This window comes from Terrapene carolina, unplaced genomic scaffold (genome assembly GCF_002925995.2).
Source record: "Terrapene carolina triunguis isolate 2854851 unplaced genomic scaffold, T_m_triunguis-2.0 Scaffold85, whole genome shotgun sequence".
In the NCBI taxonomy this organism is placed as follows: Eukaryota; Metazoa; Chordata; order Testudines; family Emydidae; genus Terrapene; species Terrapene triunguis.
The window spans coordinates 40,910,641-40,934,237 of record NW_020664436.1 but is presented as its reverse complement, the minus strand read 5'-3'; the positions used below and the strand labels follow the sequence as shown (position 1 = coordinate 40,934,237).

Here is a 23,597-nt window from a genome sequence, read left to right as displayed (position 1 = left end):
TTTTCTCACCTTTGCCGAAGTGAAGCACAGCGTCACAGAGATCCAAAGACTGGCCAGTGGCGTTTTCAAGCGATAAAATAGCAAGCTATGTCAGTCTCTCTTCAGCCATCACTGATCGAAGATTTGTTTTAAAGAGCCTGAGCTTTGTAAAGCTTCGCTCATCACTTGCGACTGACCGGCAGCATGAGCAGAATCATCAAAGCTATCCATGCATTTGGAAAAGTGTCCTTCAGCTCTGCATCATGAATGAATTGGAGAACTTGGAGTGGAGAGTGCTTCCCATGTGGCAAAATTTGATAGATGTTATCCAATTTGAGAGGTCTTTATCATTGACGTCCAAACATTCCCTATGTGTCAGCGTCCAGTGAAAGTCTATACAATTGTTCGAGTATGTTCCTGTCCGCCGTTGGTAAGCTCCTGTTGGTAGCTTACTAAGGTCACACAAAAAACCCCAGGTCTTTTTGTGGTGTTTCATTTGTCTAAATCTTTCTTCAGTAGACACTTGAGTAGTGTCAACCGTTGAGCAAAAAAGACTTCCTCTTGAATTTTTCTTCCGAGCTTCCCATCACCTCACCTATGTAACATCCAGTTTACCTTCTTTACACTGTTCATTAATGTACATACTCCCCTTGTATCCCCTCTTACTAATTTCCTCTCTAAATTAGGTAGTCTCTTCATATGGAAGTCTTTCTGTGCTTCTAATAACCTGTCTCAAAACCCTTTATTTCATCTATATCCTTTTTTGAGATAAGGTGACTAGAACTAAACACAATATTACCTGATGGGGGCATGTCATTGACTCATGTAATAGTATATTATCAGTTCCACTCCCTCTGTATCCTAACCTTTTGTTTGCTTTTTTGATTGCTGCTGTGTTTAAGTTCTTCATTCACCTCTCTGTGGTGACACCTTGTTTGTCTTTGCTGGATTCCAAACTAATTTACTTAATCTGTAAAACTACAAGGAATAATTTGCATTAATGCGCATAGTCTTTGTTTCCCATCACCAAGTCACCTTTGGTTAATCTGCTATTCTTCTACTTCATAGTTAAACTGTGTGTAAGTGTTATGCTGTGATTGGGTAATAAGTTATATTAGGTTTTTATCTTTAAGTTAAATTAAAAAAACCTTAGTTTCTATTAACCATTTCTATTTCCTATAGTCCACTAATGGCTAATTAAGTTGTTTATGCCCACTCAACCAAAACCAATCTTTGTTGGTCTGTACAACTCAGTAGTTAATAATTTAAAACTACAGTGCCCACGTGGTCATTTTTTGTGTTCTGAAGGAACAAGACTTGTGAACTAAATCTTCAAAAGAGATAACATGAAAAATAAGTCAAATTATGGCTTGTCTTGAAAATGTGTGGAATCTTTATGCCTAACATTGCTTTTTCTTCTCCTGTTACACTGATGTGCTGTTAAGATTTTTTTTTGTTCTCCAGTGACACTGTACAGTGTTAGCAGATTAATATTTGTTTTTTTGTTCGTGTTAAATCCTGAAGAGTGTGTGAGAATAACATCCAATGCATAGCTGTGGCCTTAACTTTTCCTTCAAGTGTTGGCGGAAACAACAACAAAAAAGACTTCCTGAGATGGCCTTCTCGAGGTCTGTGGGGTTTAAGTACTGCCCCTCTTGTGAGAGAAGTGTATCTGCTAATGATGGGCATATTAAATGTGTCTACTGTCTCAGGGAATCACACACCCCAAGGAAAATGTGATTTGCATATTTACATCCTGGATCCACAAGGACAGAGAAACAAAGCTGCAGATCTTTCTGTTAAATAAATCTATGGAGCTGGCATTGGATCCTGGCTGTCTGAATCCCTCTGTACACTCCTCTCCAAAAAGTGCAAGTGCGGACTTACTGCATGGAACATTGTTTTCCACTAAAAGTTGATGAAAATGGAGACAAGGCACTGTGTAGACAGTGCATGGAGTTCTAGTTGAAGATCACTTTCTGAATTCGGTGAAGCGATCTCCTTCCCTCCACCATTCTGCTGAGATTTTGTGCCCCATGTGGCTACCATATAAGCGCTGAATGGCCCACAGCACTGAGGACCCAGTGCTGTCTCAGAACCCTGAGGACACTCTCAGGCTTGCACCATCAAAATCCTCACCAGTGCAGGATACAGCACTGACTGCTTCCCGACCAGTACCGATGAAGTCACATGCAGCACTAGTACACCCTGCATTCCAGACTATGCCACTAGTGCTGATGGCAGAATCAGCAGTCTCACAAGAGTTGGTACTGTGGGAAGTGGGGTGAGGAGCTGACGTGTAGTGGCACTGAGAGACTTCCTGGTTCTATGGGAACTGGAGTCTGCTCCTTTCAAACGCATTCTCACTGGCAGTACCAGGACTCTTGGATGTGGCACTGAGCACCTCATCCTTCCCAGGTACCCTGGTTTCCAGTACCGTGGCCTCAAGGTCCATACCCCTCTATGCCCATATGGCCCTATTGGGCACCTTGGTTGTTTCATGGGAGACAATACTTCCTGGAATAGGCCACACGTGCCTGAGGCTCCTTCATTCAAGGTGAGTGCTACTCAGGTGGCACCTGAACCCCCAGCAGCTCAGGTCTCCCTTAGCCATCAATAAAAACAGGAAGAAACTGTTCTTCCCCCATTAGAACCCATAGGACCGGTCACCTTGTCATTCTCCTTTCTGGATGAAGCAGAACTTACCTCTGTCAGGCTGTCTGGAGCAGTTCACAAGTGTGAGTGCCAGCCTCAGGGCAAACTGTCCAGGAACAGAGCACAAATTCCAAATGGGTTGTATGTTCTGTAATTACATTTCACCAACCAAGTAACAAATGTTAACTCCTAAAGCACTATATAACAGCCTTAACATGGAGTCACAGACAGTCCCCTTGGGCACTCTGGTCTGTCTTGCCACCAAGGCAAGCTTGCCTTTGTGATTGGTGGTCCCTTACACCAAAAATCACAACAATATTCACGTTACTCACAGTCCCAAAGGACCAGTTATTTATCCCAAGTGAAGTGCATTCTAGATCTCTTATGAAAGACAGTTTATTATAGGACAGGCTACAAGCACTATCTAAAGGTTTATAACTAAGAAAAGAAAGAAGTTATTTACACACACATGAAATATAGTCTTAGCAGCTATCATCTTTTGGAAGCTGTAATATGCAAGCTTTATATGTCCTTTAAGGCTAACCCAAGCCAAACAGCTGAGGACCCCTTACTCATGCTTAGAAATCTTCGTCCCTCAGAGTTCAAGCAGCATAGGGATAACAATTTTTCCTTAACAGGCATTTTTATTCCCTTTTCCCAGTGTTTAAGCTGTGATGGGATGAGGGCTTGTGTTGTATCCTCTTCAGGGGCATAGGGGAAGCAATTAACAAAGTCTTTTGTACACAGTGGCTTGTCTGATGTCTGTAGACCTTTTGTTGGGGAGGAGATAACCTCTTGTGGTGAACTAGTATTTCACACTTGGTAATGCTTTTCCCCTGACTCTGGTGGATTTACAGTTTTAGTGAACATTTTTATAGTTAGAACAAATATTTAAAGATTACTTTATAACATGGAATACAGATCTCATAAGTAGGATTAATAGATGCAGCAGCATCATACAAGCATTCCATAAAGTCTAAATACTAAGCACATTCTTAACTCTAATATCTATTTTAACAATACTAACACACAGGTGACCCGGATTGATATCCAGCTATACATTTGTCAGTGTTCAGTGAGACCTGAGGCCTTGCCATGTGCTGGCACCATGTCTGCCAGCATCAGTGTGAAGACAGATGAAGCCCTTCACGCTTTAAAGGATTTGAGGGTGCAGTCCTTTGGGGTCTGTACTCTGTGGGCTTATCTACATGGGCACGCTAAATCAGTGCTGCTGCGATTGATGCAGTGGTGTCGATTTAGCGGGTCTGGTGAAGACAGGATAAGTTGATGGCAGAGCACTCTCCCATTGACTTCAGTACTCCATCTTCCTGAGAGACAGAAGGTAAGACAGCGGGAAAGCATCTCTCGCCGATGTAGCACAGTGTAGACACTGCATTAGGTCGATATAAGCTATGTTGCCTCGGGGGTGTGTGATTTTTTTTTTTTTTTCACACCCCCTAAAGCAACTTAACTTACATTGACTTAAGTGGTAGTGTAGACCAGGCCTGTCTTAGTAGGAAGCATTTCAGACAGCAGCTCCCCAAAGAACAGTCCCACTGTTCTTCTACCAGAGGTCCTCAGAGCCACCCAAGAAGACACAGCTCTTCCACAGGAGGAGAGTGGCTTCCTCAGTGACTCAACTGTTTCACCCTTTCTCAAAATACCAATTTTGATCAGTTGTTTGGGAGATATGGATCCATTTCTTCAGAACCACAGCCAACTCTCCCCTTTGGGAATCACCTTTCTCTTTTTTTGTGCTACCTTGGACCAGTGACTGGATTGCCGTAACAGTTGGGTTACTGTAAACAACTTCTTCTGGTGCCTATCCGCTAAACACCTCTTCCCCATTGCTCTTCAGGGACCACTCTCATGAGGATATTCTACAATAAGAGATCCCCTCCTTTCTCCTGGAGCACTAAAGCATTTCCTGCCTTAGTATCAGGGAAAGGGTTTCTCCAGCCTGTACATCCTCATCTAAAGAAAGACTGATTGTGACCCATCTTGGATGTGAGACAGCTAAACAAATTTATTTTCAACCTAAAGTCCAGGATGGTAACCCTTGCCTTGATTATCCCCACTCTGGATCTAGGAGACTTGTTTGCATCTCTCCAACTACACCTTGCTGCTTGCATGGGTGGCTGAAGTTGGTATACTTCCCAGGCAAATATCACCTGGATATGATCCTGTCCATGCCCCCCCTCCTGACCTAGTAATCTCTGGCATGGTAGAAAGACCTAATGTCTGCCTACAGGGCAGTTCCCTTCACACTTCCCCTTTCATCCTGAACAGTAGTGACAGAGGTATTGCACTTGGGCTGGGGAGCACATACTGAAGGACCTGCTTGCACAAGATCAGTGGACATCCCAAGAGAGACAAATGCACATCAACCTCCTAGAGCTTAAGGCAGTCTGAAAGGTTTGTGACTCTTCCCTGACTCTCATTAGAGGTCAAGACATTCAAATAATGATGGACAATACCTACACCATGTGCCACATCAACAAATGAGGGAAGGGCCAAGTCTTCCCCATTCTGTCAGGAAGCTGTCATGTTGCGGAACTGGTAACTCAAATCAAATTTCTTGCTTGCTTGTCCACTTGCTTGGTCAGCAGAACACAGTAGCGGACACTTCTTATCAAATCACAAGTGGAAAGTCGAACACGTCATTCTCCATGACATCTTCTCAGAGGAGGGCCATTGTCATCTTGTGTCACAAACAGGTCTATTTGAGAAAGTGTCACAGCTTCTGCTTACAAGGAGAATTGAGCCTGGGCTCCCTGACAGGTGCCTTTCTGATCCTGTGGATAGGGAGGCTTATTGTACACTTCGCCTGTGCGCTCTATTCCCAGTATGCTCTGCAAGGTCAAGCAGATCTCAGTGAGACTGATTTTTAATTCCCCAGCCTGGCCTAGACAATTCTGGTTCCTGGCTGTTCTGAGGCTCTCTAACTGCCTGATCCAAGTTGCTACTGCTGGTAACAGACCTGTTGTTGCAGGCCAAGGGAAAGATCCTACATCCAGTCCTCTATACCACGGCCTGGCTACTGGATGGATATTAAGCATAGAACATTGTTACTCCTCTTCTATTGGAGGCATCCTAGTTTAATAGTAGCAAGGTCTCTAGAGGACAGATTTACTGGATGAAGTGGACAAGGTTTTCTTACTGGTGTCACTAGAAATCTCTGAAGCCTCAGAACTGATAGGTTTAAACTGTTTCAATTTTAACAGATAATTCTAGACTATCTCTGAGTTCAATGAAAGTACACTTGGCAGTGATCTCAGTGCATCATGTACCTTTAGAGGGTCAGTCTTCCTTGTGGCACTTGACTGTCATAAAATTTCTAAAGGACTTAGTAAGTGTGTTTCCACCTACCAAGGAACCAGTCTCTCCATGGGATCACAACTTCATTGTGAAGTTGTCTAGACTATTATTTTAAGACATTACATTAGCACGTGTTAACAAACATATTTAAAGATCTAATATGTGCTAAACAGATCAAGGCTTACACTAAAGTCTGTATGCTTTTACACTAACATATGCTAATGTTTTAAGTCTGTATGCTAATATTATACCTTTTTAAGGACTTGCCAATTTCCCCATGTAGGCATATCTATAGTGGAATAGTTATGCTATGCTGGTATAACTTCCCAAGTAGACAACCTCTATTCTGGAATAAAATAAAATAAAAATAAAAGTATTCCAGAATAATTACTCTACTTTAGGAAGACACTTTAATTCAGGAATAATGTTCACACAGGGAAATTATACTGCCGTGGCTATAGCAGAATAATTATTCCGCTGTAGCTATGCCACTCAGTTTCCCAATGTTGACAAGTCCTAAATCCTCAACAGCTACATGTCACTGGATCAATGGAACTGCAAACCTCAAGAGTGAGACTTTCGAGTGCAAGGGACAGAGCTTTAGGCCCATGACTGTCATCCTGGTCTCTTTCAGAAGCAAGCTCAATAAAGAATCTTGGCACTTTAGAGCAAAATGCAAAACCTACTACTTCAACCTGGCTTTTCTGCAATAACCCTACAAAAAAGAAAAACATTCTTGCAACTGGAGGAGTAGAGAAACTAGCGTATGTTAGACTTAATAAATTTGTGGGATGCTCAGATACCATGGTGACTGGCTTGGTAAATAAATTTAGATAATAGTAGGAACCAAAAAATGAGATTTAAGCAACCTCTTGTAGCTTTTGGTTTTGAATTAAAATTGTTCTCTAGAAAGTATTAATCTTCCAAGAAAGATACCGGACATAGTAAAAGGAGTTTAGAAATTAAAGCTTGTTCTTGAAATTCTTGCTGCCAATAGTAGATGATATAGTTGTGTATGGTAGGACTTTAGCTATTTAAAAGTGAAGGGAAAAATCTGTATTAATGCTCTAAGAGACCAAACTTAAACAAAATCACTTTTTAAAATCTTAAAAAAAAAAAAAAATAGCTACAACAAAGAAATTAACTGATATAAAAAGTGTGCCAATACAGTTTTATTGTGCATTGGTTCTAGAAACAGAACTTAGTGGTTCTGAGCAGTAGCTTTATTAGGATTGGGCTAATATATTGCTTTACTAACTGAGCAGACTTAAAGAATTGAACTGGCTTCAGAAAATGGAAATCATGACGTTTAAAATAAAACAAATCTAGCAAACTATTCAACTGTATAATTTTCTTCCAGGTTGGTCCCCAAGGACGAGTTGTAGGAATTGATCATATCAAAGAGTTAGTAGATGACTCAATAAATAATGTCAAAAAGGATGATCCTACATTACTGTCTTCAGGAAGAGTGAAACTGATGGGTGAGCATAAAATACTTTGGCATACTTATTAATTAAATTAATATTCTGACTAAAAGCTGACTGCAAATGACCTGAATTTGGAGACTTGATTGGTTTAATTTCTCGGAGGAAGATTTTCAAAGATACAAAGGGCGTTAGGTGCCCAATTCCAGTTGAAAATTTGAAGACCTAACTCACCTTTTAGGCCTTTGAAAATCTCTCCCTGCCCTTTGTATGATTTTGATTTTCTAGCATTTAAAAAAAAGTCAGTGCACTGAATGCATTTTTTTGACATAATAGTATATTCCTGTAGTAAAACACAAACTGAACAAGAATTCACTTAAGTGTAACACTTTTTTAAAACCAGGCCTGTATTTACTGCTTCCTTGTATGTGTGCATGAACTTGCTTACAAAATTAGAGCATTATAGTACAGGCGCTCTGTGCTTGTGCAGTAATAGTTAAGACTTACTGGCAAAAAGTTGCAAAAGTGAAAAAGTACTAGAATAGTAAAGTGCACCAATTAAATTAATCAGCTCAACTAGTTCTAAAATGTACTGTCAGTGTCTCTATTTTGCAGGAATTGGTAATATAAATTGATACCAAGGCAGTATAATTAAATCAGTGTCAATGAGGGAAGGATGCCCAGTCATAATGTTTACTAGATTACAAATCTGAATTTAACTATTGTGATGGAAATATAGCAGGTAAAAGCAGTGTCTCAATTATAAAAAGCAATCTCTGTGTGTGTGTGTGTGTGTGTGTGTGTGTGTGTGTGTGTGTGTGAGAAATGGTTTGGTGCAGGGTCACTAGGTGCTTCTGTAAGAAAATTGCAAGTAAACTATTCACCTTACACTTACTATTTCTACTCGGCCCCTATAGCTGAAGTCCTTTCTAAAAATTCTGACTTGTTTCTCTTCTCCAAAATGTGGGGACGTTCCAGATCTTTTCCGAACTAGAGAAATTATGTGCTAACCACTATGTGGTTGCCCTATGATAGCATGCCTATACATACACCTTGCTTCATATACAAGTGCTCCCCGCGGTGCATCACCAATTCATTTAGACGTTCTTAGTTGTGGTGTTAACTTTCACCATGTTAATCTCCATTGATACAGTGCCAGAGTGCATAGATAGCACGTTTGTAATAGCCTTAAGAGTGCAAATAGTTTTCTCATTACTGTCATACAGTGCATCAGTTGCTGCTTAGGTGGCCTACCTGGTCTATTTTCTGCACTCCACTGCACAGGTGTCAAGCTCCTTGGAATTCACTTAACTATATGAATATAGTGATGTACCGCCCGATGCAGCTCAGCTATATGTTTTCACGGCATCCAACATCTTTTGTTTCTGCACCTCACTGGTTCTGTCACCAAAATATCTCATAAGAAGACTATCCTACTAATGTGCTGCTAGCTATGTCAAAGCCAGATTGCAGGCTCTGGGGTCCATCACTGGAAATGTAAGGCCATCCAACTGTCATATGTAAGTGCATGACTAGTAGTCAAATGATTGGCCATGATGGATGGTGCCATGAGATAATAAAAGGACTGATGGCTTATAATGAGCCCCAGGACAACAATCAATCACTCAGGGTAGAAAATGTGCCCATTGTATGATAATCTGGACCCACTATTTTGGCTTTTACCAACTACCTAGTCCATTTTGTTGTTATAGATAGTACAACAAGTCTTGGCATTCGAATTATGAGGGACATGGAGGACATGGGGAAACAGTGACTCTATGAAATTGGTGGACTTAAAAAACAGAACCAAGTCAGGAGTTGTTTGATACAATGCTGGGATTTTGGGATCTCTTTGAGACCCAGAACTCTGAGAAGGCCATGGATACAGTAGAAAAGATGGTGGTTGTTGGTGGTTACATTGTAATAAATTCAGAAAACTGGACAGTTAGTGCTTGTGGAGAGTCAGTCTTCTGGAATATCCTCCACTGCTTCATGATAGCTGCCTTAGTTACTTTATGACTGCTTATCAAAAGCGCCAAAAGAAATGTTTCTTGCCGAGCAAGGACCAAGAGTAAAATGTTTAACTTGGCCTCAGAACGACTTATAAATGGTGCCAGCATTGCCAGTGGACTTGTAGGATTGTCTCACATTATTTGAATTTGACCTTGACCCATCACAATTTCCACAGGGCTTCCAGAAGGCCTTTTTGAAATCTCAAAGGTCATTGATCATAGAATCATAGAATCATAGACTATTAGGGTTGGAAGGGACCTCAGGAGGTCATCTAGTCCAACCCCCTGCTCAAAGCAGGACCAAGCCCCAGACAGATTTTTGCCCCAGATCCCTAAATGGCCCCCTCAAGGATTGAACTCACAACCCTGGGTTTAGCAGGCCAATGCTCAAACCACTGAGCTATCCCTCCCCGCAAAATTCAAGGGTCTGTGCTGAGAATTATGGGATAGGTACCCAGAGGGCATTGCAACTACAGTGCAACAAGAATATAGTTTTAGTGTGGAAACAGGGCAGAATTACTACTTTTATGTACCCAAAACATGTAGTTATTTGTAACAGTTCAAGTCTCTAATGTAGACAAGGCCCCAAATAGCTAACCTAAATTGGATATTCAAGTAGGAGCCTGGGCAAGGTGTAGAGCAGGGGTCGGCAACCTCTGGTATGCGGCTCGCCAGGGTAAGCACCCTGGCGGGCCAGGCCAGTTTGTTTACCTGCCGCGTCGGCAGGTTTGGCCGATTGTGGCTCCCACTGGCCGTGGTTTGCTGTCCCAGGCCAATGGGGGCAGCGGGAAGCTGCGGCCAGCACATCCCTCGGCCCACGCTGCTTCCTACAGCCCCCGTTGGCCTGGGATTGGCTGAACCTGCCGACACGTTAGGTAAACAAACTGGCCCGGCCCGCCAGGGTGCTTACCCTGGCGAGCCGCGTGCCAGAAGTTGCCGACCCCTGGTTTAGAGGTTGGTGTGAGTTACACTTAACTTTTTTTTTTTTTGGTAATGTGGTGAAAAGTATGTTTCATCCCTCAGTAACTTTTAATGTTCTCCCTTTAGTAGGCTTCATATAGCCAGAGCTCCATATTGGCTGATAGAAGTTGCTATTGAAGCGACATGAGGGTCACATTCTTCCCCCACAAACGAACTGAGCACACTGCTTCTGAAGAGCTTTCAGGTGCTCCAGCCCAGAGACTGAGCCCAAACTCAAATGTGAACTCTTGTTTCCCACTGGGCATTGAATTAAGGAGTCAGGCCAGCCCCGGTTAACTTCTGTACTTAAATACACAGAGAGATGCTGACTGCAGAAATCCAAATGTTTCTAAATTTCTTCGGAAGTAAAATTTACAGATGCTCTATTGTGTTGCTTAAATTAAAAAAAAAAAACAACCTCTATTAAAAATATCAGTTGCAAATCCAAATACCAATATTTGAAATAATAGTTATTCTTAAGGATAATGTTATAACCTTTGATTAGAAGGTGCAAAAATGATTCATAAAATGATGGTACTCCACTCTTAAATTGTAGAAAATATAAAGCCTGTATCTGATGTGGTGGCATCCATATTCTCTGTAGTCTGGATGCTCCTTATTTCCATTTTTGTATTGTATCACAACCAGTTAACTTCCTTTAGCAAATGGATTACTTTCTTAATTTATATTGAACATCCTGTGGTTTCTAGTGCTCCAATAGTTCTTCAGATACTGTGTGTATGTATTCTTCATTGACTGAAGATACTACATACATAATGCAGTTAATACGACATTAAAAAGTGACTTATCACACATTCTTATGACAACTCAGTTTTGTCCAGAACTTCAGTTTAAAATGGAGGTTAGCCCCTTATTTGCAGCTGAATATAACTTGAAAATTTTCAGCTCAGCTGTTCCACATCCCTATGAAAGGGTTAAAAGGTTTTGCTTTCTTGCAGTGGGGGATGGAAGAATGGGATATCCAGAAGAAGCTCCCTATGATGCTATTCATGTAGGAGCTGCAGCCCCGGTTGTGCCCCAAGCAGTAAGCCTTTTATGTTTGTGTGTGATTCATTAATCTCTGTATGTTAGCTTCTTAATTAAAATGCTGGCAGGTTTATATAGTTGGGATATCCACAGGCATAGTGTCTCTTAAAAAAAAAAAATCCCTTTCATTAAACTTCCAATCAGTCTGAAAATGTTGCATGTTGTAATACTTTTTACCTAAATAAGAATATTTGAAATGGGTTTTTCACATATTGGACTTTTGTTATTTTTGTTTTGAAACTCTTTGGCTCAATAATCTAATAGAGCCCCTTGGTTTTTATCAACTATTAGAGTGTAAAGTTTAAATACTTGTCTGGTTCCTTGCTTCCTGGGTTGGAAAGGATTGAGAGGTTTTGGAGGGTAACGTGCTCTGCCCTTGTTGGGAAAGGGGAGTGACTAAGGAGTGAAGTTTATGGTATTAAAAAGAAGTCTCATTCAGTTCTTGCCAGAAATGATGGTGGACAATACACAGACTTAAGTGAGTATAAATGGTGGGAATTAGGGTTCTGAAAGGGAAACTTTTCTCTCCCTTTTCTCCAAGAGGGTGGTGAGAAGTGGCAGAGTTAAACACTGATCTAATGTGAGCTTCGGAAAGGTAGTGGTATGGTAAGTGCTAGTTAAGACTTTCAATTTTAAATTATTATTGAAAACCTCTGTAAACTGCAGTAAATGAGTTTTTTAGGGTGGTGTTGGGAGGTTAGCTATCATGAGATAGTCATTGATACTTTTGCAATGGAATGCTATAGGTATTGGCAGATGGAAATGTTACATTTTTTACCTTATGCAACAATGAAATTGTGCAAAAATGCATAGTTTAATATTTTAGTAAAATGATTCCGTTCAACTTTGTAAGAAACTTCTTCGTTCCATAATGTGTCAGTGAAAAGTAGACACTTCATCCCTATTGCTATTTCTGCTAGAAACCTGTTGTGCTCATAAAAATAGCACATTCCCTCAACATTGAAAGAGGTGGTATTTTATGGAAGAAAGGCTGTTGAGCAAGAATTGCCACGTAGTTAAATAGTGAGACTATCCTTCCGTAACTTACCATTTTATTTAAATATTTTGCTCTCTGGGATAACTTTGTAAGTCAAGATCAAATGGTCATGATGGCTCAAGAACATCAGCAGCCCTACAATGTTAGGTTATTGCTACATTACAGAGCTTACAGCGGTGCAGCTACATCAATGCAGCCCTCGCGAGCTGTTGGCGGGAGAATCTCTCCTGACGACATAGTGCTGTCCACACTGGCGATTAGGTCAGTGTAACTTGCGTATCTCAAGGGGGAGGCTTAGGGCAGGTCTTCACTATAGGGGGGGTTCGATTTAAGATAGGCAAATTCAGCTACGCGAATAGCGTAGCTGAATTCAGCATATCGGAGCCGACTTACCCCGCTGTGAGGACGGCGGCAAAATCGACCTCCGCGGCTCCCCGTCGACGGCGCTTACTCCTACCTCCGCTGGTGGAGTAAGCGCGTCGATTCGGGGATCGATTGTCGCGTCCCGACGAGACGCGATAATTCGATCCCCGAGAGATCGATTTCTACCCGCCGATTCAGGCGGGTAGTGTAGACCTAGCCTTAGTCACACCCCTGAGTGACATAACTTACACTGACTTACACTGTAGTATGTACATAGTCTTAGACTGTAACCTGTTCTGACTCAACAGCAAATAATGTGCTGTTAAGTTCAGCAAGTTAGGCTATGTCTACGCTATCACTTTTGTCGGTATAACTTATGTCGCTCAAGGATGTGAAAAAAACACACCCCTGAGTGACATAAGTTACACTGACAGAAGCACCAGTGTGGACCAGTGCTAGGTCGATAGGAGACACTGTCCCGCCGACATAGCTACTGCTGCTCGTTGGGGGTGGTTTAATTATGTTGCTGGGAAAGCTCTGTCCTGTTGGCATAGAGTGGCTACATGGGAGATCTTACAGAGGCGCAACAGCATCGGTACAACTGTGCTGGTGTAAGCTCTCTAGTGTAGACATGGCCTTAGTAATGAGTCTGCTACAGATTACCATTACACTGAGTTGTAACCATGTTCAGGTAAATTTTCTGCTCTTATGAAGAAACCAGAATTACAAAAACACAACTAACTACAAGTGACTATTTTATTTGCAGTTGGGATAACTGATAATCAGTTAATTACATTTCAGGCAATTATTATAAATGGTCTAAAATAGCAATAGCTGTATCATCCTGTTCAAATACAGTTGGATTAAAAAATAGATTTTGGCTTTGTAACTCCGGCCATTATGTATTGCATAACAGTTGAAATTGTGCATTCGTAAAAAACTTTTTCAATCTATGCAGTTTGATTAACCAGGATAAAATAATGTAGAACTGTTTACTTTGTGCAGTGAATAAAGTCTGGCTTCTCTAAGATGGATTGCTATACATATATACTCTAAAAACAACAACAAATTTGTTAGTCTCTAAGGTGCCACAAGGACTCCTCGTTGTTTTTGCTGATACAGACTAACATGGCTACCACTCTGAAATATATACTCTAATTATCTTTGTATGTTATGTTCTAGCTCATAGACCAATTAAAACCTGGTGGAAGATTGATATTACCGGTCGGCCCTGCAGGTGGAAACCAGATGCTGGAACAATATGATAAACTAGAAGATGGCAGTGTCAAAATGAAGCCTCTGATGGGAGTGATATACGTGCCTTTAACAGATAAAGAGAAGCAATGGTCCAGGTGGAAGTGATTTTCTGTTCCACTTTCTTCTTCCACAGATACACGCATACAAGGTGAAAGGGTGTGGATTTTAAGCAGATAGACTGCAAGGGCTGCCTTTGCTGCTGTCACTGCTTTCTCCTCTTCCATATCATGGAAAGTGACCTTCTCTGCATTGTTGCATCACTATGAGGAGGTTCTGCTAAATTTTTGAGTAAAGTTAAAAGCAGAAAAAAATGTTGCATGGGTTGTGCTTTGTTTCATTTGAACTCATGGCTTCTTGAGGTTTTCTGTTGGTGCTGAAGAGTGTTTTCTCCATTGTTTTGAACACAGTACTTTCTAAATTTAAATATCACATCAACTGTAACTTTTTTTTTGGGGGGGGATAGATTTACACAGGTAGCTAAGATAAAATATAAAAGGATACTTTAGATGAAATGTGAGTTTGCACTATGTTTCATAGAGCTGCTATGTTTTTTTCAAGTAGATCTACTTGTAATAGGTCAGGAAATAACTGAGAAACTTATACTTTTACTGCAAATTTTTTCAAGACTCCATAAGTAAGGAAAGTCCTTCAGGATCCTTACTAGGAAGCAGTATAGCTAATCTTCTAAACGAATACTTAATTTCCTGGGTCTAAAAATAATAGAGAGTGAAGAGACTATAACTCCCTTCTTTCTCAAACAAACAAAAGCCAAATGGTTGTTTTAACAGTATTCTCTAATACAGCAAGCTGCCAACGTTCATCACTTCTAAATAAGTCTTTTTTAGGAGTAGACAAATGAATGTTTGTTATTGGCTCCCTAATCCAGCAAAGACACAACACAGCTGTCATCTTGAAAAACATACCAGGCATTAGTATGCAAATGAATAAACCAGCAGTCCCCCTTTGCCTCCTGAGTAGAAACACTTGTGAATGTGTTAGCTTCATTAACTGAAGTGCACACATGCACACTGAGCTCTGCAAATAACTTTCAAGCTGTTTGACTTTTTAATTGTGTTGGATAAATAATTTTTTCTCGTTACTCTCAATTATCTATAGCATGTATTGTAAGTGCTTTGACATCTAGCATTTAAGTTATAGAAATGTCTATACAAATAAATAAAGCAATTAGTTTCATTTGACTGCAGCTTATTGAAGCCTGACTTTAATTTTTGACTGATTACTCCATAGTTGACACTTATAGTAAAGCACTGTAGAGTGAGTTTAATGAGTTAGTGTCTAGCTAATAGCTTGTAAAGCTAATTTAACACTAATTCCTTGTCCCAGCAGGTACCCAGTGCTCTGTTAGCACTGTACTGATGGGTTTCTTGCTTTTGTCCCATGCTTTGGAAGTTTCCTTTTTTGCCAGCTCCCACTGTTGGAATGTAAAATTTGGCTGGCTGTGATTTTAAAGTAGCACATACTTAAATTAGGATCTCTCTTTTGTTTTATCTTCAGAGGACTTTAGTTACTAGTAATATGTTTATATGAAGAGATAATTTAAAAGAATTTAGGGGATAATAAAGCCTTAAGTACTAAATGGTTTGAGTCTGTATAGCAGGCTTATTGGGTAAAAACCTCACTTCTTCGGATGCGTTTCGTGGGTAAAAAGTGAGGTTTTTTACCCACGAAAGCTTATGCCCAAATAAATCTTTAAGGTGATACCAGACTCCTTGTTGTTTTTGTAGATACAGACTAACACGACTACCCCCTGATACTATAGCAGGCTTGGCTTTGTTTTTTAGTTCATGTATTTTGATGGAAATAAGCATTCTAGACTTTTAAAGAATTCACATTCAAAACTGAGTAACTCATAAATGAGAAATAAGACCATGAGACAGTTTAATTTCCTGCTAACTGAGTGACAGCAAAAGTGACTTCAGTGGAGTCAGGATTTCACCCCAATTGTGCAACATGTTTAATTACCTTTTCTGAAAAGGTTAATAATTTTACATTTGTCTCTGGTTAGAGAAAAAAGTTGATGATTGTCAATGCCTCAATGAGCCTAAGGGAATTAGGTGCCCAGGTTCTATGGAAATTCAGTGAGATGTGTGTGTTTGATTCCCTTAAGCTTTTTACACTAGTGAGTGAGATTAGGATTTTCAATCGAGAGGAAGGGGAATTTCCACAGACAAAATATAGATTTTTTTCAGTTTAATAAAAAAATCAGTGGCTTAAGCAAGCATACATGTACTGTATCTGTATCTTGACTGGTCTAGTAGATGAAAACTGATTTTATAAAATACTGCATTTTGGGGCCAATTCACATTGGCTTGGATATGAGCACTGTCACATGGATTGAACACTGGTTGAAGAGCTACAAACAAAGAGCAATGACAAAAGGCAATGTTTCAGGTTGTGAGATGCTTCTAGGATGCTGCAAGTGTATGTGTTGGGTCTAGTATTATTTATCATAAATAATCAAGAAGGGGGAAGTAATGACAACTTAATGAAACTTGCTGAAGATATTAAATTGGAAGGTGGTGTAAACATCAATGAGGACACAAATGCAAAGGGGTCTAGAAAGGTTAGAAATAGGGCAGAAAAGAGTAATATTCAACTAAGAAAAATGCAAGATATCTAGGGAAAAATAGTCAAACATTCTGTGGTAGGAAGAACAGGAAATCATTAGTACCGAATTATCAAAAGATCTGAACTGCAGATTTGAAAGAGCAAATGTATACCTGTGAAGCTTAATTTAGTTAAAATTCCTCCCAGCACATGAAGACAGATCATTAAATCCTCTGATTTCTCTTCTCTTACACATCAAGGCTAGCTGCATCTCAGATTTCAGTTGTTTCGGGTCATTGTTGCCAACTGTCATGATAGTTTGTGCTTTCCTTAAATCCCCAGCTGGGAGAATCAGGTTATTTCCTGATAATCTCTGTTTTCATTTAAAAAAAAAAAAAGTTTTTGGCCCTTACGGATGCAGACAAAAACTTGAAAACATGAACCATAAATACGCCAACACTAAAAAGGCAAGCCAGAAGAAACCAAAACTTATTTTAAAATCTCCGGATTTTTAGCCAATATCATTTACTACTTTTTGAGGTCCTGCTCAGGACTTTTGAATGCTTGGGGATTGGCAGAACTGGTTTCAGTATGTGCTGATTTTCCAGTCTCCTCAAAAATTCCAGCACTTAGGCCAACACTGCCAGTACCCAGGGGCTGAAGGAGGAGACTGTTTTAAAGACAAAAACTAAATATGTATAGCTTGGCTAAGCAGTAACTAGTGGGGGAGATTGGGAGACGTGTAAATGCCAAAGATGGAGAGGATTTATCAGCACTGTACAAGGCTTTCAAAGTCCGCAGTAATGTGTAGGGAAGAGAAAGGTCTCTCTGATTCACTTAAATTTCCCTTTCTAACAGCTCTAGAAGACTATAGAATAGTTTATCAAGGAAAGTTGGGAAAAATCTCCTTCCCTGCAGGGATAAAAACTAGACATAAAAAGACTCAAAAAAAAAGTTCTGTTGCAGGACCAATCTGGCACTGTTCAGGAGGGTATACTAAAGAATTAGTTCTGTAGTTTCAGAACTTCAGTAGAAACCTGATACTCTACAAAGTCCTTTTACACTTGAAGTTTAGACCAACTAATGCTGTTTTGATTATGTGCAGTTAAATCCACAGGTTTAAGTTTACTTTAAATGGAAGTTTACTAGTTAAGAACTAGTGAATTGTTACCTGATTAAACAGGCCTTAGTTTTATAATTTTTGAAATACTTAATTCAACAGCACATTATATAGCCTACTCATCAACTTCTTGTAATATTGGAAAATAGCTAGCACAATTCAAATGCATAAAATATATCATGTCTTACTATGAACTGGCATGAACATTCTTTGATTTGGACACTGAAGATCAAATAAAACTCTGTAGATACCAGCTGCTTCACTTTATTCAATTAATATAGATTTTAATATGCAGAGATATGAATAATAGTACTAATTTTAAAGGGTATTTTCATGCTAAAATGTACTTGTATTTACAGGAAGTTACATTAACCTTTTTTCAGGATGTGCTTAACATAGCACAAAACTAAAATAAAATGGCAAATTACTTATACCGCAGTATTCCATTTGCCATGAATTTGAGTACTAAGAACACATTAGTATTGCTAAGCAAAATAACTTCAAATTAAATATGCTCAATGCATTAATAATAGACAAAATCGTGCCAAATTACATTGGTGGGGGTGGGAAATTGTCTGCCACTGTCAGTGTTTGAAGACAGAACATTTTTTTTTTCTTTTTTTAATTACAAAAAAAATTCTTCTTGCCACAGTTAATGTCAGGCTTAATATGTTGTAATACTGCCTTTGTGCCTTGATATTGCAGATCTTTCAGTGTTGAAATCCCATCAACAACTAGGCACAGGAAGCTTTGCCAGAAGGCTAGAACTATCTTTACTTTTTTCTGTTGTAAATATTAAACGAAATAGCAGAATTTAGCCAGATGATCAACATTGTCTATAATTGCACCACTAAATCCATCTGCATTGCACTTAAAATGTTCCTCTGAGACCCAGAACTAAGCAGCCAATTACCTTAAGGATTGAAGCTGCCTGACTGCTTTAGGAATTAATAACCTCAGGAGAAAACTCAAACTTTAAATTCTAGTCTTGCTAGGTAAAAGCCTTTCAGTTGACTTTAAGAAGTTGTGTATGCTGTCATTCCATGCTATGACTCCAAATGCATCCTCTTTGGGATTTGAACACTCTTTTGCTTGTATGCATGTAGCCATATATTTTGTGGGCTGGCTTGCATTAGTAGATTGATTGAAGTACTATTGTATTTTTCCAAGAATCACATTAGTGAAGTTGCTCTTAATAAAAACTACTTGTGCCTTTTCTAATATTAATGAGGTAGACTACTCATAACTGGGGCAAATGTTTTACCATTATATGGAGCATTTATTCTCTGAAGGTAAAGGCAAACTTACTTCTCTGTTACAGTAATTGAACTTCCTCATGATGATGGAATTGTTCATAACTATCAACTTTGACTAGTAGGAAAATACTGGATTTAAAACTAATGCTTTTAAAAAAAAGAATTTTTGGGGTATAGAATTCAGTCACTAATGTATTCTAGTTTCACAGTTGGAATATGGGTTCTGTATTTCACTGTTTAAACCTACATTAATAATAGAAACCTTGATGTTCTGGGGTCATCCTAGTGATCAAAACATGATTAGAGAAACTATTTTGTTACTTCCTTTTCATAGAATCATAGTACTGAAAGGGACCTCGAGAGGTCATCTAGTCCAGTCCCCTGCACTCACGGCAGGACTAAGTATTATCTACACCATTCCTGACAGGTGTTGGGCTATTACTTTGTCTTTTACTTTAGTCTGAGTCTTTATTCCTCCCTGGTTTTAATCGCACGCTCAGTAGCTGAAGGCATGCATGTAGCCCTGGCCTGAGTAATTTCTTCAGGAGCTGATAAAGTTGCTCTGTGACATAAACAGGCATAACATATAGATAGTGACAGATTCTCTCCACTTCTTCATCACTGACCAGACACTGCAACTAAAGTTTAACTTTGAACTCAGGTTTCACATTTTGCAGCCTTTTGTGCAGGTAACGAGAATAATTGGACCATAATTTCAAACAAATCTCTCTCCAGTAAATTGCCCAATGTGTAAGACAGTCACTTCTTCAGACAACAGGTAGTCATGTTTTTTTTTTTTAAGCTGTTGATATTTTAATTGACTTGTTCGTGGAAGCAAATGATATACTTTAAAGAGAAGGAACAGGGACCCATATTGCACAGTAGATCCGTATTTCACTTAGTAGTATGAGGTGCTATTGGATTGCTGTTGATTTTCCTTGTGGCTTAAATACTTGAAGAGTTTTCTGAAGTTTTGCTGCTGTATTTGAGCACTGCGGCATATTCATTGATTAAATATCAAAATTGCAAGACTGAACTCCTTGGGGAGAAGAATATAACTGCATTTATTTTCTTTCTGCAGGGATGAATTGTAAAAGCTACATCATCTTGACCCAAACATAGTGTTACAGTGGACTGCCCATCTCCAGTTCTAAAAGCTTTTTGAAAACCAACAGCATTGCAGCTTGTTTTGGATTTTGTTATACTGTTATCAGCATGGAAAAGCGTGGTGTTTTTATTTCATTTTTTTAGAGGCTTAAGGCAAATCTAGCAAAGAGTTGATGGAAAGTTTAAATTTGGGCTGTTTCTTCTTAACATGCCTTTTTTACTTTCACCTGGTTAAAGAAATGAATTTCTGCAAAAATGCAGACCTACAGTTTGTGAACTCTTTAATTTTGATGGCTGATACTTTTGGAACACTTTATTTCAGCTCCATTGTTCCCTGGTAAAATTGCTTCTGTGCACCTTATAACACTACATACACAATGGCAGGTTCTCTATGTTCAGATGTCTGCTAAATGTTACTAAGAAAATGAGATGAACTTCCTTTTTAAAGCTTGTGACACGGTGTCATAGACTAGCATGTAATAGATGCCATCAGCTGCGTTATTACCTTAAAAGTGGGCATTTGTATATATATTAAACTTCAGGACATCAGAGGTGACAGCTCTTGTTATAAACTCTATGGTTCAGGTTGGACATAACTGACATAGTTTTTTCCTTCCTTGTCAAAAAATTAGAGGAAACTTGTAGCTCAGTATTGTTTTGTAGCTCACTGCTGATACATATATATATATGAATTTAACATAACAAATGCTGTGTAAGCTATGTCCTAATCACTGAACAGTTTATGCAGTGCTGCTTTGCCAAATAAAGTTAAAAGCAAAAAGGGTTTTGTGTGCTTCTTGTATGGGAGATCAGGATCAGTATGTTAAATATAACTGCTTGAAATGCAGAACACTGTACTCCAATAAAATTAACATCCATATTGTTTAAAAATTAGCTGCTTTTGACATAAAATCTCTGCCGTATTACCTACTTTTTTCTTCCAACTACAGGTAGTGATGGAAAAAATTTGGATTAATGTTTTAGGGGAACTTCAATTTTTATAGAAGAGGGAAAAAAAGCTGATAAATACTGAAGAACTGATGGATCCCAAAACCCTGACCAAATAAATATACAGGGGTGTGTGTGTGTGTGTGTGTGTGTGTGTGTATAAACACTACAAATATCCATTTAAAAGAGTAATTTAAAGGCTTTTTTTTTTTTTTTAACATTCTCAAGACCCAGGTTTTTTGTTCTGTGTTTGCTGCAGTTAATGACATCAGGAAAACCCAAAGCACTTTAAAAACTGTATAGCTCTTGGATTGCTTTAGGGGGGGGTGTATGTGTTCTTCCTGCAACTCCTGATCACTAGCATTTGAGTGGTAAAATAAATGTCAAGCTCTTTGCCTTTTTTATTACAAAGAAGCAGAGCTAGATGAATAAGAACCTGCATGATTTGGTTCAAAGAGGCCACTGTTTCTTTTTGAAAAATATTCAGCCTGCTTTTGTTAGAACAGACATATTTTCTGAGATAGACTTAATCATTGAAAGTATGAAGGGTATTATTGACAGGCCTGTGAAATGTGAAAGAACAAGTAAATTACCTTCATGTGAAGGTCAGTCCCTCCTATTCCTGTGTAAAATATATTTGTCATATCATTAATTTAGACATTTAGGAGGCTAATATACCACCTCCCCCCTGATCTTTCAATTGAAGCTTGGGAGCACATACACAACATTAATCCTGTAAAGGAGACTAATTTCAAATTAAGAAAGTCACTTGATTACTTAGTGCTTGTTCTAGAAAATACAATGAAGAAAAATGGGTTTGCATCTGATGTCAAATTTGTGCTAATCGACAATCAACTGTGAATATAGTCTTAGTATTGAAGTGAAATATCTGAAATGATGCATGCAGCAGGATAAAATATCTCAACAGATAACACCATCTTAATCCTAATTTTTAGCCTTTTGGTCACTGTCATTCTAATTTACTGAGTTCTTAACTTTGCCTCTTCTCACTAATTTAATCAGCTAAATTAAGAATAAGAACGCAAATGTATCCAAATTCTTCTCTCTAGACAAAGTGTAACAAGCTAGCCTATGTTGGATGAGGTGGTAGACATGATCCAAAATTTTCTGTGTAAAAGACCCACATTGCAGGAGCTATAAGACTTCTGGGACTAAGGCTGTTGGGGGTTAATATGCCTGTTCCACAGGAAGGGGTGATGCTTGCCATATTACTGTCATCTGAATCTAGGGGTAGCAATGAGAGAGTCTGAAAGTTGAGATTCCTCCATGGTGAATGAAGCAATGATTTTGGTCTTAAGGCTTCTTGGAGAAGAGACGTTGAAATACAGAGGATTTGAAGAGCTTGAATAAATGCGGTATCTGAATTGCTACTTTGTCAAATAAAATTAAAAGTGAGAGGAACCCATATGAGTATTTTTTTTTTTTTTCTCTTCAAAGAGTTTTGCATCAAGTCTCACTGTCACATTCTGATCATTCTTGTGTCCACAAAGAAATATAAAGGCCACATACATATTATATAGGTCTTCATTTAGGACATGACCAGAAATGTGTGAATTTGCTTTTGGCTTCACTTAATTACTGACCTGATTTGGTTGTACCCAGATACTTGAGATATTAAGCCTGATCATGATTTCACATCAGCTTTAAATTGTGTTAATTCCTTGTACTGATTGGTATTGATTGTGATTCACACATCAGTCAGTTCAGAATTAGGGCTTGTAGACTGGGCCCAATTTTGTTGTGGGATTCAGTTGAACATCAGTGCCATTAGGAGAGTTATCTTGAAGATTAAACAGGAAAAAACTGAGCTAGCAATATCATTGCTGCCAAGAGGAGAAAAAACCTTGGCATTAAAATAGAGTACCTACCATCATTTCTCAACTGAAATACTCTGATTGTACTAGCTGCCATGCTCAAGACCTCTGTTGCTTACACCATAGGTAGTAGAGAGTAATTTAAGAAATAGGATGTGCACTTCTTAAAACACTGTTTGGATCTGTGGTTTCAAGGATATTTTGGCTCCCTTTTATACATTAGTGTGTTCTAGGGTGGTCTTCCATATTGTTTCTTAGGCCTGGTCTACACTAACCCCCCAAGTTGAAGTAAGGTACGCAACTTCAGCTACGTGAATAACGTAGCTGAAGTCGACATACCTTACTTCGAACTTACCGCGGTTCAGACGCGGTCCACACGGGGCAGGCAGGCTCCCCCGTCAACTCCGCGGTACTCCTCTCGTTGAGATGGAGTACCGCAGTCGACGGCGAGCACTTCCTGGTTCGATTTATCGCGTCCAGACCAGACGCGATAAATCGAACCCGGAAGTTCGATCCCCAGCAGCCGAACTAGCGGCTAAGTATAGACCAGCCCTTAGTGTTGAAAAGTGTGAGCTTTACAGAACAAATAAAGCTAACAGTCCCAACTTAAAAAGCAACAGAGGGTCCTGTGGCACCTTTAAGACTAACAGAAGTATTGGGAGCATAAGCTTTCGTGGGTAAGAACCTCACTTCTTCAGATGCAAGAAGAAGTGAGGTTCTTACCCACGAAAGCTTATGCTCCCAATACTTC

The 23,597-nt window shown here is 39.3% G+C and overlaps 2 protein-coding genes across 4 annotated transcripts in view; one reads left to right on the top strand and one right to left on the bottom strand.

The window, feature by feature from the left end:
* PCMT1 (protein-L-isoaspartate (D-aspartate) O-methyltransferase) overlaps positions 1-22,426 on the top strand; it is a 54,052-nt gene extending 31,626 nt beyond the window's left edge. The window contains exons 5-8 of one of the 2 annotated variants that reach the window (XM_024200305.3): positions 7,313-7,433; positions 11,308-11,393; positions 13,938-14,160; positions 20,038-22,426. In XM_024200305.3, the coding sequence (XP_024056073.2) occupies positions 7,313-7,433; positions 11,308-11,393; positions 13,938-14,117 (387 nt within the window). In that variant the 3' untranslated portion in view covers positions 14,118-14,160; positions 20,038-22,426. The remainder of the gene's footprint in view (positions 1-7,312; positions 7,434-11,307; positions 11,394-13,937; positions 14,161-20,037) is intronic. The other variant, XM_024200313.3, reaches the window with a different exon arrangement.
* The window catches only part of LRP11 (LDL receptor related protein 11), an 82,868-nt gene that overhangs the window by 13,302 nt on the left and 45,969 nt on the right, over positions 1-23,597 (bottom strand). The gene's annotated exons all lie outside the window — the stretch shown is intronic.